This window comes from Mycetomoellerius zeteki, unplaced genomic scaffold (genome assembly GCF_001594055.1).
Source record: "Mycetomoellerius zeteki isolate Tzet28-1 unplaced genomic scaffold, Tzet1.0 scaffold838, whole genome shotgun sequence".
NCBI classification, from domain to species: Eukaryota; Metazoa; Arthropoda; class Insecta; order Hymenoptera; family Formicidae; genus Mycetomoellerius; species Mycetomoellerius zeteki.
This window is the reverse complement of record NW_017257871.1, coordinates 9,541-24,563: the sequence shown is the minus strand read 5'-3', so window position 1 is coordinate 24,563 and position 15,023 is coordinate 9,541. Positions and strand designations below refer to the sequence as shown.

General features: G+C 30.1%; 2 protein-coding genes across 2 annotated transcripts in view; both read right to left on the bottom strand.

The window, feature by feature from the left end:
• The window catches only part of LOC108730079 (uncharacterized), a gene marked incomplete at its 3' end in the record, with an annotated part of 36,334 nt that extends 29,299 nt beyond the window's left edge, over positions 1-7,035 (bottom strand). Inside the window, exons 1-3 of the mRNA XM_018459567.1 lie at positions 6,892-7,035; positions 5,084-5,807; positions 4,730-4,926 (exon numbers count right to left, since the gene is read on the bottom strand). Of these exons, the coding sequence (XP_018315069.1) occupies positions 4,730-4,926; positions 5,084-5,807; positions 6,892-7,035 (1,065 nt within the window). The remainder of the gene's footprint in view (positions 1-4,729; positions 4,927-5,083; positions 5,808-6,891) is intronic.
• Positions 7,036-9,378: 2,343 nt separating this feature from the next.
• Positions 9,379-15,023, bottom strand: part of LOC108730078 (uncharacterized) — a 7,234-nt gene continuing 1,589 nt past the window's right edge. The window contains exons 3-5 of the mRNA XM_018459565.1: positions 10,974-11,220; positions 9,801-10,031; positions 9,379-9,719 (exon numbers count right to left, since the gene is read on the bottom strand). Of these exons, the coding sequence (XP_018315067.1) occupies positions 9,379-9,719; positions 9,801-10,031; positions 10,974-11,220 (819 nt within the window). The remainder of the gene's footprint in view (positions 9,720-9,800; positions 10,032-10,973; positions 11,221-15,023) is intronic.

Below are 15,023 nucleotides of genomic sequence, written 5' to 3'. Positions count from 1 at the left end.
CGGAAGAGATCTGATTGGATCTGCTATTTTATACTGACCAACAGCAATGGTCAGATCTAGTGAGATCGGATTATAGCTTAGCATGGCTGGCCGGATTTGATCAGTTCTGGTCATGCAGATCTAACAAAATAAAGTTGTATCCAATCAGATTTGACTCTAACTAAATTTCATATTTCATTGTATCTCATTTTATCGAATCATACATGATTAGATCTCTTTCATTTTTTCCCGGGATCATAAATTACGTAATTTATTTTTGTACCGTACCCAGATAGCAAAGTTTGTCATTTTGACGTCGAATTTAAGTCATGTTTGTACAAATGACGTCAAGTGACTAAAAAGTGACCATAGGTTTTATTAGACATCATTTTGTGACGTCAGTATAATGTCATTTCATCATCAAATAATCGTTCAGAGCAGAACTGTAATTGTTAGTCAAATTCTTTGCGTGAATGCGAAACCATACTATCTTCAATATATCAAGTATTCCGCAACAGAGTAACTTAAGGCTGTCTACGTTCTGCTCAGCGTTATTTCAGTCCGATAGAAGGCAATATCAGCATTAGTCTCTATTGATATGCATGAATTTATATTTTATATAAAGCTTTATGTGTTTGAAAAAGATGTGCCTGCATTCTACTTTTATGAATTTTTATTAATATTAATTACAAATAACAGTTACAAACTAATACAAATATAGCTACAATATTTTGTCAATGTATAAAACATAAAAAGTTACAATATAAACCAATCTGGTTTAAAGATACAGAATGGTATATAATTATATGTTTAAAGATTTAATGTTATCTGCGCGAAAAAAGAATGAGATTTTCCTGAAATATTTAAAAACTTAGATATAAAAAACTAAAAATAGTTTTGTTGAATCATCAAAATAATTATGCAGAAAACTCAATGATGTGCAACGCTGCAAAAAATTTTGACATTCCAGCAATTAGCTTAAGCATCTTATATAATTATTTTGAGCGTTTTATGTAGTTTAGTCCAACAAAAGTATTTTCAGATCTAAATTTTTAGATATTTTCAGCAAAACTTTTCTTTCCATGTGTATATCTTTCAAGGTTTTTTTCACTCAGATAGGACTATTCCTTTGATCTAAAAAAATAATTCAACTACATATCTTCCTACACAGCACATGAATGTCCTCAGGACGTCCATAGAACGTCTCGTTCGGACGTTCAACGTCCAGATGACATACTAATGATGTCCTGATGACGTTTGGCGGACATCTTTTGTAGGCGTACAATGTATCGCCTTTAGACGTTCAATGAATGTTATTACGACATAAAATAGATTTTTTATGGATATTGTTTGGACATATCCCAATGAGAAATCATAATTGAGTAAATATCGAATCGACATCGAATCGATGTCGATTCCATTATCATTCTCTGGGTATTGCGCACTGTGCGATTACGAATTTGTTTAGTAAAAAATGACATTTGTCATTAAAAATAGTGTTATTCATAATCATATTCTCAAGTAATGCTTTGTAATATAAAAACAGCATTGAAACACAGAAATATTAATTTACGATTTTTATAATAGAATATCATTTTTTACTAAACAAGTTTCTAATCGCACATACGATCAAAAAATTACACAGATATTTTTTTACAAGCAGTAGCTATTATTATTATTATAATTGCTTAAATTGAAAAATTGTATTTTAAGAAAATGTAATTGTATTAATTAATTATTATTTAGTATTAATATAATGACCGTGATTATGTAATTATTATAAAAATAAAATTAATTAATTACTTAATACTGAATTAATTTTATATACATATTTTATACTGTTATTATGATTGTATGTCAACATATCATTATATTGACAATTCAATATTGACAATAATTGTAATAATAATAATAATAATAATGATTATGATAAAAATAATATTCAACGCTTATATGGACATATATAGCGGACATTCCCGGGACATACAACAGACGTTCTCTAGACATTTAATTGATTATCCTTACGGCATCTTCCAAATGTCTTATTTAAAGTAAAGAACATCATGACTCGAATTTCAAATGTATGTTCATAATGTATATCAGAAATATATTAAACATACGTAATATTGAATTTTGTGATCTAGTCCCGAATATGTTTTTCGGATGTCTTATAGACATCCTATCGCAGTTACGTTAAAAGCAGAACGCCCTGCGACATCCTATGGATGTTCAGGACATAACCAGGACTTTTGAGACATACAGAGGACGTCCAAAAGACGTCCATGTGTTGTGTGAGTCGTTAACTATTGCGAAAATAATACAGGACTTTTTGACTTAGTTTAGTCCGGTCTACTTACACATGAAATATTTAGCGGTCCTTCTGGGGCATTATGTATATCGGAGAAAATAATATATCAATAAATAAGACAATTTCACTTTTAATTAAATAACTTTCGCCTGCATAACTTTATCATTTATATTATCAAAAACAACAATTTAGATAATTGTTAAACATATTTTGATGATTAGATTTATTTGCGCGCTATAAAAAAACAGCGCGCAATTTTACAAAGTTTCACGATCGAACTGCCATGAATCGAGTAGCCAACATTACTGGCTAGAGAGGAAATTTGTGCAATATTTTTTATTCTACGGTTTGCGTGACGTTATACACCGTATACTTTAAGGGTTACGGTGTCATCGAACGTAAGCACCAGCTAACGCAGTTCATACTTTCATTCGTTACTTATCGATCGAAACGCATTTCGCTATGCACCCGACGTTGAATATTCCTGTAGCCTTACGAATTTGTAACCATCGCACATGGCAGGAAGTAATATGGCTATTCGTCATATGTAATTCGTAAGAACCTAACTCTAATACGTGTTATTGATCTAATAGCTTAATGATAAAGCATATGTCAGTTTCTCATATAAAGTCCCTTTGACCCTTGTACAAGGGCAGTGGGACAAAGTACTATTTTTTTTTCAAAATTTTTAATGCTCCTTAATATTTAACTTATTAATATGCACATAGATATAATTTATATTTCCAAAAATTTGGACTATCATTTTATATGATATCTTCTAGTCATATTTTCATCAATTATGAATATACTTTTAGTTATAAACAAATTCAAACAAAAAAGTCCAAGGATGGGAAAGTTACTTTGTAAAAGTAATTAATTACAGTTACAGTCTTTTTCTCTTAAAAAATAATTAATTACCATCACAAGTTATTGATTCTGAAAAGTAATTTGTTACAGTTACAGTTACTGAAAAAGTAACTTTCAATTACTTTTAAGTTACTTTTAAGTATTTTTATTTCCTTAGAATTTTTAGCAAAACATCACGAGTAACATCGACATCATTAAGGCTGCGTTCAAAAACATTACCAGACTGCCTTCGTATATCGTTTTACCCTTGTTGTTCACTTAAACAAGAATGGGTCATCTGAGTAACGCAACCTAGGACAATTGAAGAAAAAGACTTTGAAGAAAACTAAAGAAAAACAACCACTCAGTGATCAGGTACATTTAGTACTACAACTGTTCACTGAGCGCTCTTGCATTTAATTGTGGTGTATTCCATTAGATCTAAAAATATAGACCAAACAGATACAAGAGTTTAATGAGTGCTTTATAGTTAAATTTCTTTCTTCTAATTGTAATCAATGAAATGTTTCGAAACATTTGTAGCGCCAAGTGGACACTACCGCACTCTAAATTGACAAATAATTTGAAATGTATAAAGTAACTATAAAAAAAAACTATTAAATTAGTTACTTAAAAGGTGTAACTAATAAGTTACGGATGGAAAAAAGTTACGAAGTTAAGTTACAGTTTCTGAAAAAAGGTAACTCTAACTGTAACTTCGTTACAAGTTACGAGTTACTTCCCATCCCTGCAAAAAACGCAATTTAAATAAAAATATTGTTTATATTACATAATTTCAGTATTGGCAGTATACCGAAACATGGCTTTACTTTCATGATGAGAATCCTATTTTGGAGACTCGACTTAAAAAAAAATTATTTTACTATAATACTGGTGAAAGATCACATAATACTGCGTCTTTTATGCGTCGTCTACAATACACGGAGTAAGAATAAGAAATTGATCAATAACAGTCGAATATAAGAAAAATAATCGACTGTGATTGGTCAATTTCTTACATTTACTTCTTATTCCGTGTATTGTAGATGATTGATGAGTGCATTAATTTACCCTTTATGATTCTTATTTACGAGAAAATAAACTCAGTTCTCCATGTCTCCATCTATTGGCAGTATCTATTACATGGACACTATTCAGGGAAGTAAAGAATATACTATATATACCTAATAATATATAATATTATATCTAATAATGAAATAATGATGAAATAATGCCTTGAAGACGAGCTCCAAAATAAAGGTGAATAAAGTGTTTTGATCGACAGTATAATTTTGTCAAAAATGTAAAAAGTGAAATTAAAATTTTTATCAAATATATATACACTATACATATATATATTCTAATCCATATATAATTATACTATACATATATATATAATAATACATATATACTAATACATATATAACCTAACAATATATTTCCTAACAATATTTATTAAACAACCATAACTTGTAATACAGAAAAATAAGAAACGGAGATTTTCAAAACATTTTTGAAACTATCAAGGTCCATAATATAGAATTTACCAACATTTATACGAACGGGTACATTAGCACGAGCTATTATGAAACATACATCTCGCAGAATATTTGTAGGCAAGTCGTACCACTTACTTAAATAAATGGCATGAGAAATTGCTTGCGTTCTTGATGACAGAGTTTCTCCCATATAGCTGTATAAGAACAGCTGTATCATCACTATATTAATAGAGCTTATACTTCTCATGACAAGAACAAAATCACTATTTATCAACGATTCAATAAACATTAATCCTAAAAAATACCCGATATATAACTATCTATTTTTGTATTCAACAATCAATTTTATTATTCTTTTTTAAACAAATATTTGAACATAAGGTGAGCATATTGTGATAAAGAATTATTGGAAAGACAGAAATATAGGATGTGTGCTTTAAATTTAAATTACCTATTAAACATATAAACATAGCGTGGAGAATCAGCTGAGCAATCAAAATGATATCAAGTACAGCAACGATGTCTTTGGCTAGATTCAGAAGCAAACAGTGCCTCTCGATCAGTGTGATCATTTTACTTCGTTTCCAATAACCATTCTTCTTTCTTTCGTGAAACTGCAGCAATTCTTGGCCGAGCACTTCCAATTGTCCACAAAGATGCATGCAAACACCGAAGAAGAAAACATCACTGCCAACATACCCCGCGCATGTGCTGATCAGCTGAATAGATTGAAGAATACACATACTGAAGCAAACGATCTGATCATCGAACGGACAGATCATCTCTAGAGGTAGCTGCATTGCTCGCATCTCTTTCTCGGATTTTGCAGTTAATGTTACGTTTTCTGAAGGCATCGTCGCAAAGGATAAAAGTGATTCAACTATCAACGGCATAATGGCAAAATACGAGAAACCAATTTGAAAGAAAAAGACAAATCTGCCTAAGTTGGTGTAGCGAAACATGACTTGTCGATGATCCTGTTTTGTGATATACGTCCAGTCATTCGATGCATTAACAAGGTTTTTTAACAAATTGTCGCGATGCAACCGTATCATCGCTATCCTTACGATAGTCAAAGTCGCGCATGACCCTAATATGAAATGATCGATGACCATAACCAAAGTGACATTGCTGTGAAAACTAATGTCCACGCCTATATAAACTATCATCGTAGTCTGTCAATATAAAATAAATATATGAAAGAATATAAGATTACTGAAAATAAAAATCGGAGCGTAAGTCGAATGTGAACTAAGAGTAATAGAAGTATCAATTAAACTTTTAGAAAGCATGAATTTTTTGGAACAGCGTTTAAAAAGTAAACAATCGCTGTTTCAATTTACACTTTCTAAAAATTTCGTTGACACTTTTCTTACTCTGCCTTTACATTCGACTTACGCTCTGATTTTTATTTTTGCCAAGGAAAGAATATATTTTATTAGAAAATTTTATTTGTTGTATACGTATAAACAATAACGGCACAGAATTTATTATTATTCTATTTTAATCTTACGCGAGCCAGATGGATAAAGTCCAACCTCGTTGATTTTTTCCATCTGGTTCGTAGAAATTCGGTAAAGTATAACAAGGGATATGAGATACCCCACATGGAGAACCATATGTAGGATATCACACACCCCATGTTATACTTCACCATAAGTAGGTATGTGTATGTATGTATATACACACACACACATAGATAGGGCTGACGTATATATGTATATGTCAGCCCTATCTAATTTATCGAAAATTAAGAAAGATGTTAAAACTCATAAAAACATTATTTCCCACTAAGCACCAACTAAAAATAATATAGCATTAGTGCTATAATTTCACACTCAACAATGTAAATGTAATGTAACACATATAGTATAATGATTACATTGTGAATATAAAATTATAAGATTATGACGTTAATATTTCTGTATTTACTGAGTTATATTTATTTATGTCACAATCAACGCGTTAATTCGAAAATATACAGTAAATGTATACACTTACTGTAATCTACTATAATAAATGTATACATTTTTACCATAAATAAGTTTACATTGACTAGTGAGTTAATTAACACTTTGATTGTGACATATACAAAAGTTTATATTTAATCCTTATTTATCAAAAAAACCTTTTTATATATTTTATTTATCTAAAAGAATGTAATATGCATTTCGCGCGATAGAATAAATTATATATTAATAAATAAAACGGTTTTATTTTTAACTAAATAACTTTCAATTAGATAATATTTAAATTTACCTGTGTGAGTATAAGAAGCAGCGCACGCAATTTTGCAAAGTTTCTACCATGATCTAAAGGCCATGAACCGAGCGGCCACATTACTCGCTTATACAGAGAAAATTCGCGAGACATTTCTTTGTTCCATGTTTTGCATGATGCCATCCTCGCATGTTAAGGATTACGATGTCATCGAACGTAAGCACTAGCTAACGCAGCTTATGCATTCATTCATTATTGATTGGAGCATATTTCACTATGCACCCCGATGTTGAACGTTCCTGTGGCCTTGCACATTTGCAGCCATCACGCATGGCAGAAATGACTATTCATTGTATGTAATTTGGAAAAACTTAGCTCAAATACGTGTCATTGGTCTAACAGTTTAATGATAAAGCACATGTCAATTTCTCATATTATAGGTCAGGGAACTTACCCCGTCTTACTGCGAAACTTTATCACGAAGAAATAAATTTTTACTTTATATCATCTCGAAATTTGTGACTAGAGAATGTATTGAAGATCCGAAAGAAGTATATCTGCAAAGATAAATTTACGAAGATAACAGAAAATCATAAGTAATTCTTTGTATTAAAAATTCTTTTCTCAATTTTGATGTAAGATTTAATTGAAATAAGTTGATTTACAAGCATAATTAAACTTTTTGTTTAAAGAATATTATTACAAAATATTCAAAATGTTATACTCATAAAAAGATATTTTTTAGTCTTATAATATTATTTTTATAATAATAATGAGACTTCATTGGTTTAAAGTATAAAATGTTTGAAAAGGCATAATTATACTACAAATATAGAGAATCCAATGTATACAAACATACATTGAAGGTACCTCTTATTTTCAGTTTTACGTAAAAATGAATTTTTAGTGCAAAAATAAAAATAAGAGGAATAATCTTCAATGGCCTTGATCTTGACAAATGTTATCCAGGACATGATCCTGAACAACATTCAAGAGATTTTAACCGTCGGTCGGATAATTTGCATAATGCTAATGCCGACTGTACTGTAACTTTCGAGCCTTATAACTCGAAAAATACTTAATGAAAAAATATTTTATTATAGTGTTTTGAAAAGACCTCGAGGTAAGCTACAAGAAAATGTAATAAAAATGGGGGGTTCCATTTAAAAAATTCGATGTAGCCTTGCTCTCACTTTGACAACGTTACCCAGATCAACAAATGGTACCATCTTATGCTCTCCTCAAAGTCGTAAAACTTTTGTCTGAACATATTAGTCATTTGACACACACTTTTAGAGATAATAGCTTGTAACACTTTATATGGGCCATCCTGTATAATTAGAAGTATATAACTAGAAAAATTATATTAGAAATATGCAATTAATATTTTATATAATATCAATTAATTATTGTCCGAAATTGATTATACGAGTTTTCATCAAACGTCGATTTTTTTTCTTTATCTAGATTTAGAACGTTCTAAATCGCTTGAAAATATCAATACTTGTCTAGGCATTGAACGATGTTTTTATTTCAAGTTCTTCAGTAAAAGAAATTCACAAGATGAACGCTCGCAACATCAAGCTAGAGTCGTTCGACGAAAACAGCTGATCGGCCGCTAGCACGACTTTTATATCAGCTGATCATTTGCGAGAAGTGCAAGATAATAGACAAAAGACAACAAATAAACGACTGTTTAACCGTTTAGCTGATCGAATGTTTTAATTTATTATCGGGGATTGGAAAACTCAGAAATATTCTTGAACAAGGGAGGAATAAAACTTCGAGCATATAATTCGCGCTCCTGGAAATACTTGATAATAGTCGTCCGTGCTAATCAGGCTGTGATTAATTCATGTTCACAACGCTCGTGAGTATCATTTTATCTTGTTTAACATTTGATTAACAACAAAAATTTCAAAAATAGTCTCATCATCGCATTTCTTTATCAAGTCTTCTTTTCAATGCTCGCTTTTCAATCGCGCTGTCGACATTGCTTTGATTGTCGCATTATAAGTATGCATTCACGATTAAAACTGTAAATAGCCATATATCTTATAAAAACGATTTTTTGTCAAACGCATATCAGTCTTCTGTTTTTTTTTTTTTAATCAATGTGTGCATCCACTGATTTGTCGATCCCACAATGTGAACGTTTCCGTCTTTAACCTTTAGACTGTCATTTTTTCGTAGAGTTAACAAAAACACACTGTTACTATGTAAAAGTGAAACTTCAGGAAAGGGATATTACTTTTTATAAAAAAAATATCGACATGATATATGATTAGAATTAGTTGTAATATATAAAAAAAGACTGTGTTTTTCTAAATATGTGTATATTTTTAATATTATACATGAAAATAAATTGGTTTGGCACAATTGACGTTTGCGCTTTATGATTATGATCAACAATTTTATTAAAATAATGTTCTAATTAAATTCATCTTTCTTTACTGATTTCTGTCTTACCAAATCTTAAGCCGATTTAGAGTTTCTGTAGAATTCTTTTATTTTACATTTAATATTTTATATTTCTACCATTACTCGAAGTACAGACAGATACGTAATAGAAGCTTTTAGGATGCTCATGTAGGTTGATAAATTTACCACAATAAAATGTCCAGCTCGCAATGTGACGGGAGATTCTGACCGCATTATGATGAAAATTAAGTTTCTTGTCAGTTTTGTGGGAAAATCATACCAGGTATTTTGATAAATACAAAGTCCTACTTCTTCCATCTGAGATTTTAGGTAGTCCCCGACAAAACTATATAGCGTTAATTGTGACAGAAAAGTACTCTGCACCATTATACTTTTTGCTGCCATAGCAGTATCGTTGTATTTCAATGCTAGAATAAATTGAAAACCTGAAAAAAAAATTACTTGTTTAGTAGATCCTTATAACGTAATTCTATATTTTACGAAACAACAAATGATGTAATAATCACCCATTATGCATAATTGTAAACTGATAATAGATAATTGAATTAGTAAAATAAAACTAATTGTATCAGCAAGTTCTCTGGCCAATCTTATCAAATAGCTGTGTCTTTTAATTAGCGTAAGGAAACGTTTATAAACTTGCGGCTTCGTAACATCAAAATCGATAAACTTGGCTTTCAAAACTTCCACTTGACCGCAAATGTGTAGCGTAATGTTGAAAAACAAAGAGTCGTTACCTTAATAGAAAATTAATTGATACGATGCTGTAATATTAATATACAGATTGATATATGAATATTCAATACTGCTATTATTGAAAACATATTATTTATATAGTTATCTATAAAATTAAATTAAAATATGTTACATTAAAATAGCCAATAATTTTTTTTATATTTATATTTTTTACATTTATAGTTTTTTACATTTATATAATTGTACATTCTTAGTTTTATGTATTGTATGCTACATCTTTATAAACATATTTTTAAATCTTTATAATATGTATTTTATTTACTTGCGTACATAATATATATAATATTTATATCCACATTAGAAAAGTATAACCTTAATTTTTTATGATAAGCCTTTTCAAGCTGGTAGTATTGAAACAATATTACCAAACTGGTAATGTTGAAACAATTTATATCTATTATTTTTTATTTAATTTAAATAAAATCTGTTGATTCTGTTGATTCTGCTATTATTTATATTATCAAAAAACTGATTGGTCTTTCATGCATTTAAGATTATTTAAATGAAGATAATCATCATAAAATAATGTCAATTTTCGTATTGTAATGATATCGTTTATAACAAACAAAAAGGCACAATATACATTATAAAAATTTTTTTTAAATTCCAATGTACGGAAGTATATAATTTTACGTTTATAAAATTTTCTAAATATTACATCACACAAAAAATAAATGAAAATATCAAACAGCAAATATTACCATGGTTAGTAGTACTTGTTAGAGTAAGCGAGATAGCTTCGATGAGACATAAGATTGTATGCATGTTTGTTGGAGCATTGAAGTACTCCAAAGCGCATCTTGATGGTACCGTATATCGTAATATGGTCTCGCTCGTTACATTTATTTTATTATTATCATTACCCAAAAAAGGTATTATTGTGTATAATAAACAACTAAAGTAAGAAAAACACATTAGGAAACAGCAGAGAATCCTTCCCGTAGAAGCATGTTTTCGCATAATGGCCCGATGTTTTGCGTTTTTAATCATGAAATAATCATTCAGAGCAGAGCTGTAATTGTTAGTCAAATTCCTTGCGTGAATGCGAAACCATACTGTCTTCAGTATACCAAGTATTCCGCAACAGAGTAACATAAGGCTGTCTACGTTCTGCTCGGCGTTATTGCAGTCCGTGAAGAGTTCGATGGAAGGCAATATCACCATTAGGCTCTGTTGATATATATAAATTTATATTTTATATAAAGCTTTATGTGTTTAAAAAAGATATGTCTGCATTCTACTTTGATGAATCTTTATTAATATTAACTATAAATAACAGTTAGAAACTAATATAAATATAGCTACAATATTTTGTCTATGTATAAAGTATAAAAAAATGTTAGAATATAAACCATCCTGATTTAAAGATACAGAATAATATATAATTATATGTTTAAAGATTTAATGTTATCTCTCTTCTGCGCGAAAAGAATGAGATTTTCCTAAAATATTTAAAAACTTAGATAAAAAACTAAAAATAATTTTGTTGAATCATCAAAATAATTATACACGAAACTCAATGACGTGCAACGTTGCAAAAAATTTTGACATTCGAGCAATTAGCTTGAACATCTTATATAACTATTTTGAGCGTTTTATGTATTTTAGTCGAACAAAAGTATTTTCAAATCTAAATTTTTAGATATTTCAGCAAAACTTTTCTTTCGATATGTATATCTTTCAAAGTTTTCTTCACTCAGATAGTACTATTCCCTTGATCTAAGAGTATAATTCAATCAACGCGAAGAAAACTTCCAACAATTGCAATATAAACATTCTGTTAAACACGATCAGTGAGAATTTGCTTGCCATTCTGTATTCGTTTAATTTGTCTTTCTTACGATTCGAGAAATACACTATATAGAATATATGTAGAATGTATTATGAATAAATTAGAATACTATAATATTATTACGGATGAATGAGTAACAACAGATATGAAGATTTTAAGAAAAATGAATTTTGTTTGTCAAAACTTCCAAGGGCTTACGATCGTGCTCATTCACGGCCCACTCACGTTATTTCTAGAAAGAAATATTTCACTATTTACGTTGTCAACGAGACATCTATGTTTGTCCAAGAGTACAGGAGGAGTCAAGCACTTGGTATTGCCATTGCGAAGTTTTGTTTAGAACGATGTGATGTGGGAGATGTTTTACGTATATGTCCTCGGACTATCACGCGACAAGGTTCACTGACATGGAAAAAGATGCATACCACGCAACAGGTGGCAAAGATGCATCGTAAGAGCGAATAGATGTTATAAACTTGAAGTGGCCAAACGCCGATGGGCCACGTTAGCAATTTGAAGGGGGTCATTGCGTACGAGACATCGTCTTTCCATCGTATATTCGTCATCGGGACGAAGTAATAACTGTAACTGATGTCAATGACTGATGATTCGCTTCGTACATAGATGTAATGCCTCTATTTCGATTCATTTTTTATTCAGCTGGAGACATATACCTGCTCATCATTCTGCCTCTACGCTCTTAGAGTAAAACGTAGAGAATTAGGCTTTCGTGCAAAATTTCCATTGTTGCGCAAGAATTTATATAGTATGACGAAGTTTTCTAAGTTATCCTTCATCGAATAACTACCATTTTTATTGCACGAACTGTTAGCTGTATATATATATATATGTTTTCTTTTGTGTAAGTTCTAATTGTCCTATATCTTATTTCAACTTAATATCCTTTTAATTGAATAGTAGAAATTTAATCTATCCAAAAATGAAAATACACACATTGTGCAAATGATTAATTTTTTAAATTTTTATTCTCATAAATACTACTTACTATCTATAGGATAGCTATTTGATAAAGGGTTGTGCATTATGAGCATGTAATTCAATACGTCAAATATTTTCTATTCTCTTAATTTGGATGTATTAAGCTATTTAGTAATAAGCTATAGTACATGTACATGTATTAATAATATATAACATAGATTAATTTGGTACAGATGATTGTGGTAGTTAGAACCAATAACTTTATTAAGACCGCATTTCAATACACCCTTTCTTTTATGCATTCAAATCACTATTAAACTCTAATGATATGTATAAATCGTACATTTTCTTTTATATAAAGCTGTGTGTGTTTAAAAAAAATATGTTTAAGTTCTACTTTCATAAGTCTGACTACGATAAGTTCTAACTATAAATATAAATATATATTTATAGTTTCTAGAACTGCTATATTTTTTAATTGTATACATTATATTTCACACCTTTACCATTACACGAAGTACAGATAGATATGAAAGAGATGTTTTCAGGATGCTCACGTAAGTTACCAAATTTACTATGATAAAATTTCCAGCTTGTAAAGTGACGGGGGAATCTGAACACATAATAATGAATATCATATGTCTCGTTAGCTTTGCAGGAAAATTGTACCAACTGCTTTGATAAATAGAAAGCCCTATTTCCTCCATTTCGGATTTTAAATAATCGCCAATAACACTATATAAAGTTAACTGTGTTATAAAAGTACTTTGTACCATTATATTTTTTGTAATTAAAACAACGTTGTTTTCACCTAGTTGTAAAATAAGTTGAAATCCTAAAAAAAATATTTGTTTTTTAATATAAATTTATATATCACATAATATGATTTGCAAAATAATTATAAGTAATATATCATTCACACACCCATTATGCACAAAAGAATACTGATAATAAATAATTCTATCAACAAAACGAAACTAATCATTTCGGCAAGTTCTCTGGCCAGTTTTATTAAGTATTTATGCCTTTCAATTAGTACGTTGAAACGATCGTAGATATGCGGCTCTTTGACATCAAAATCAAGGAAATTGGCTCTCAGAATTTTCATTTGACCGCAAATGTGCAATGTAGCATTCAGAAACAAAGCGTCGTTACCTTTCAATCATCAAAAGTAATAATACAAACTATACTGATATATTTCTTCATACAGAACTGTATTGATACATTCTTATTATTGCAATTAAAACGGCGTAAAGAAATATATACATATTTATGTATATATAATGTATAAATTATGAATGTTATATATACAATGTGTTCCGAAATTCGAGGACAATATTATTACAGCGTGAAATTTCGTGAAAAATTAAGTAATGAAAGTGCATTCCATTTTTTTTTCGCAAAACAGTTTTTTAAGTATAAATGTTTAAAGTTTGGCTAATCCTAAACGTTGGTTAAAAAGTCATTCGTCCAAAGTGTTCGGACAGTGGCTACGTTTACACCATGAATTTAGGCCGCCTATACCCTAAATTCGATCTAAATTATTTAGGTCCCTCACTGTAAACATTTGAGAGATGACCTGACCTGGCTGTAAGTCAGGTTTCGGTTTTCGATGACCTGATTTGAAATAGGCCGCCTATAATGTGAAATAAGTCGACTTACCATCATTTGTTAATCTCAAATTGACATATGTCATGTCGTTGCTTATGGACATATATCATATCTCAAAATAAAAACTTTTTAAATGTTTAAAAAATCGCATTCGAAGGAGTTCGTATTCAGGCCGCTTACGGTGTAAATGGTAGGTGCCTAGACTTATTTTGGGTCGCATTATAGGTCGCGTATAGAGGTTTGTTCACGTCACATGCTCCAACATGTTCCAATATGCTCCTACCATAATTTTTACTCACTCCAACACACTTGATAAAGTGAGTAGGAGCTATGTAGGAGCGTGTTGGAGCATCTTGGAGTTTGCGACGCGAACAAACCTTAGGTCTTTCGGTGTAAACGTAGCCAATGTTCGAAGTGTGCGACATCTATTGCACGCACGTCACACGGACGAATGACCTTTTAATCAACGTAGAATTAACCAAACTTCAAACATTTATACTTAAAAATCTACTGTGCGGAAAAAATGGTATGCACTTTCATTACTTAATTCTTTCATGCTTTTTAAGTTTCACGCTGTAATAATATTGTCCTTGAATTTTGGGACACTCTGTATATATATATATATAATATT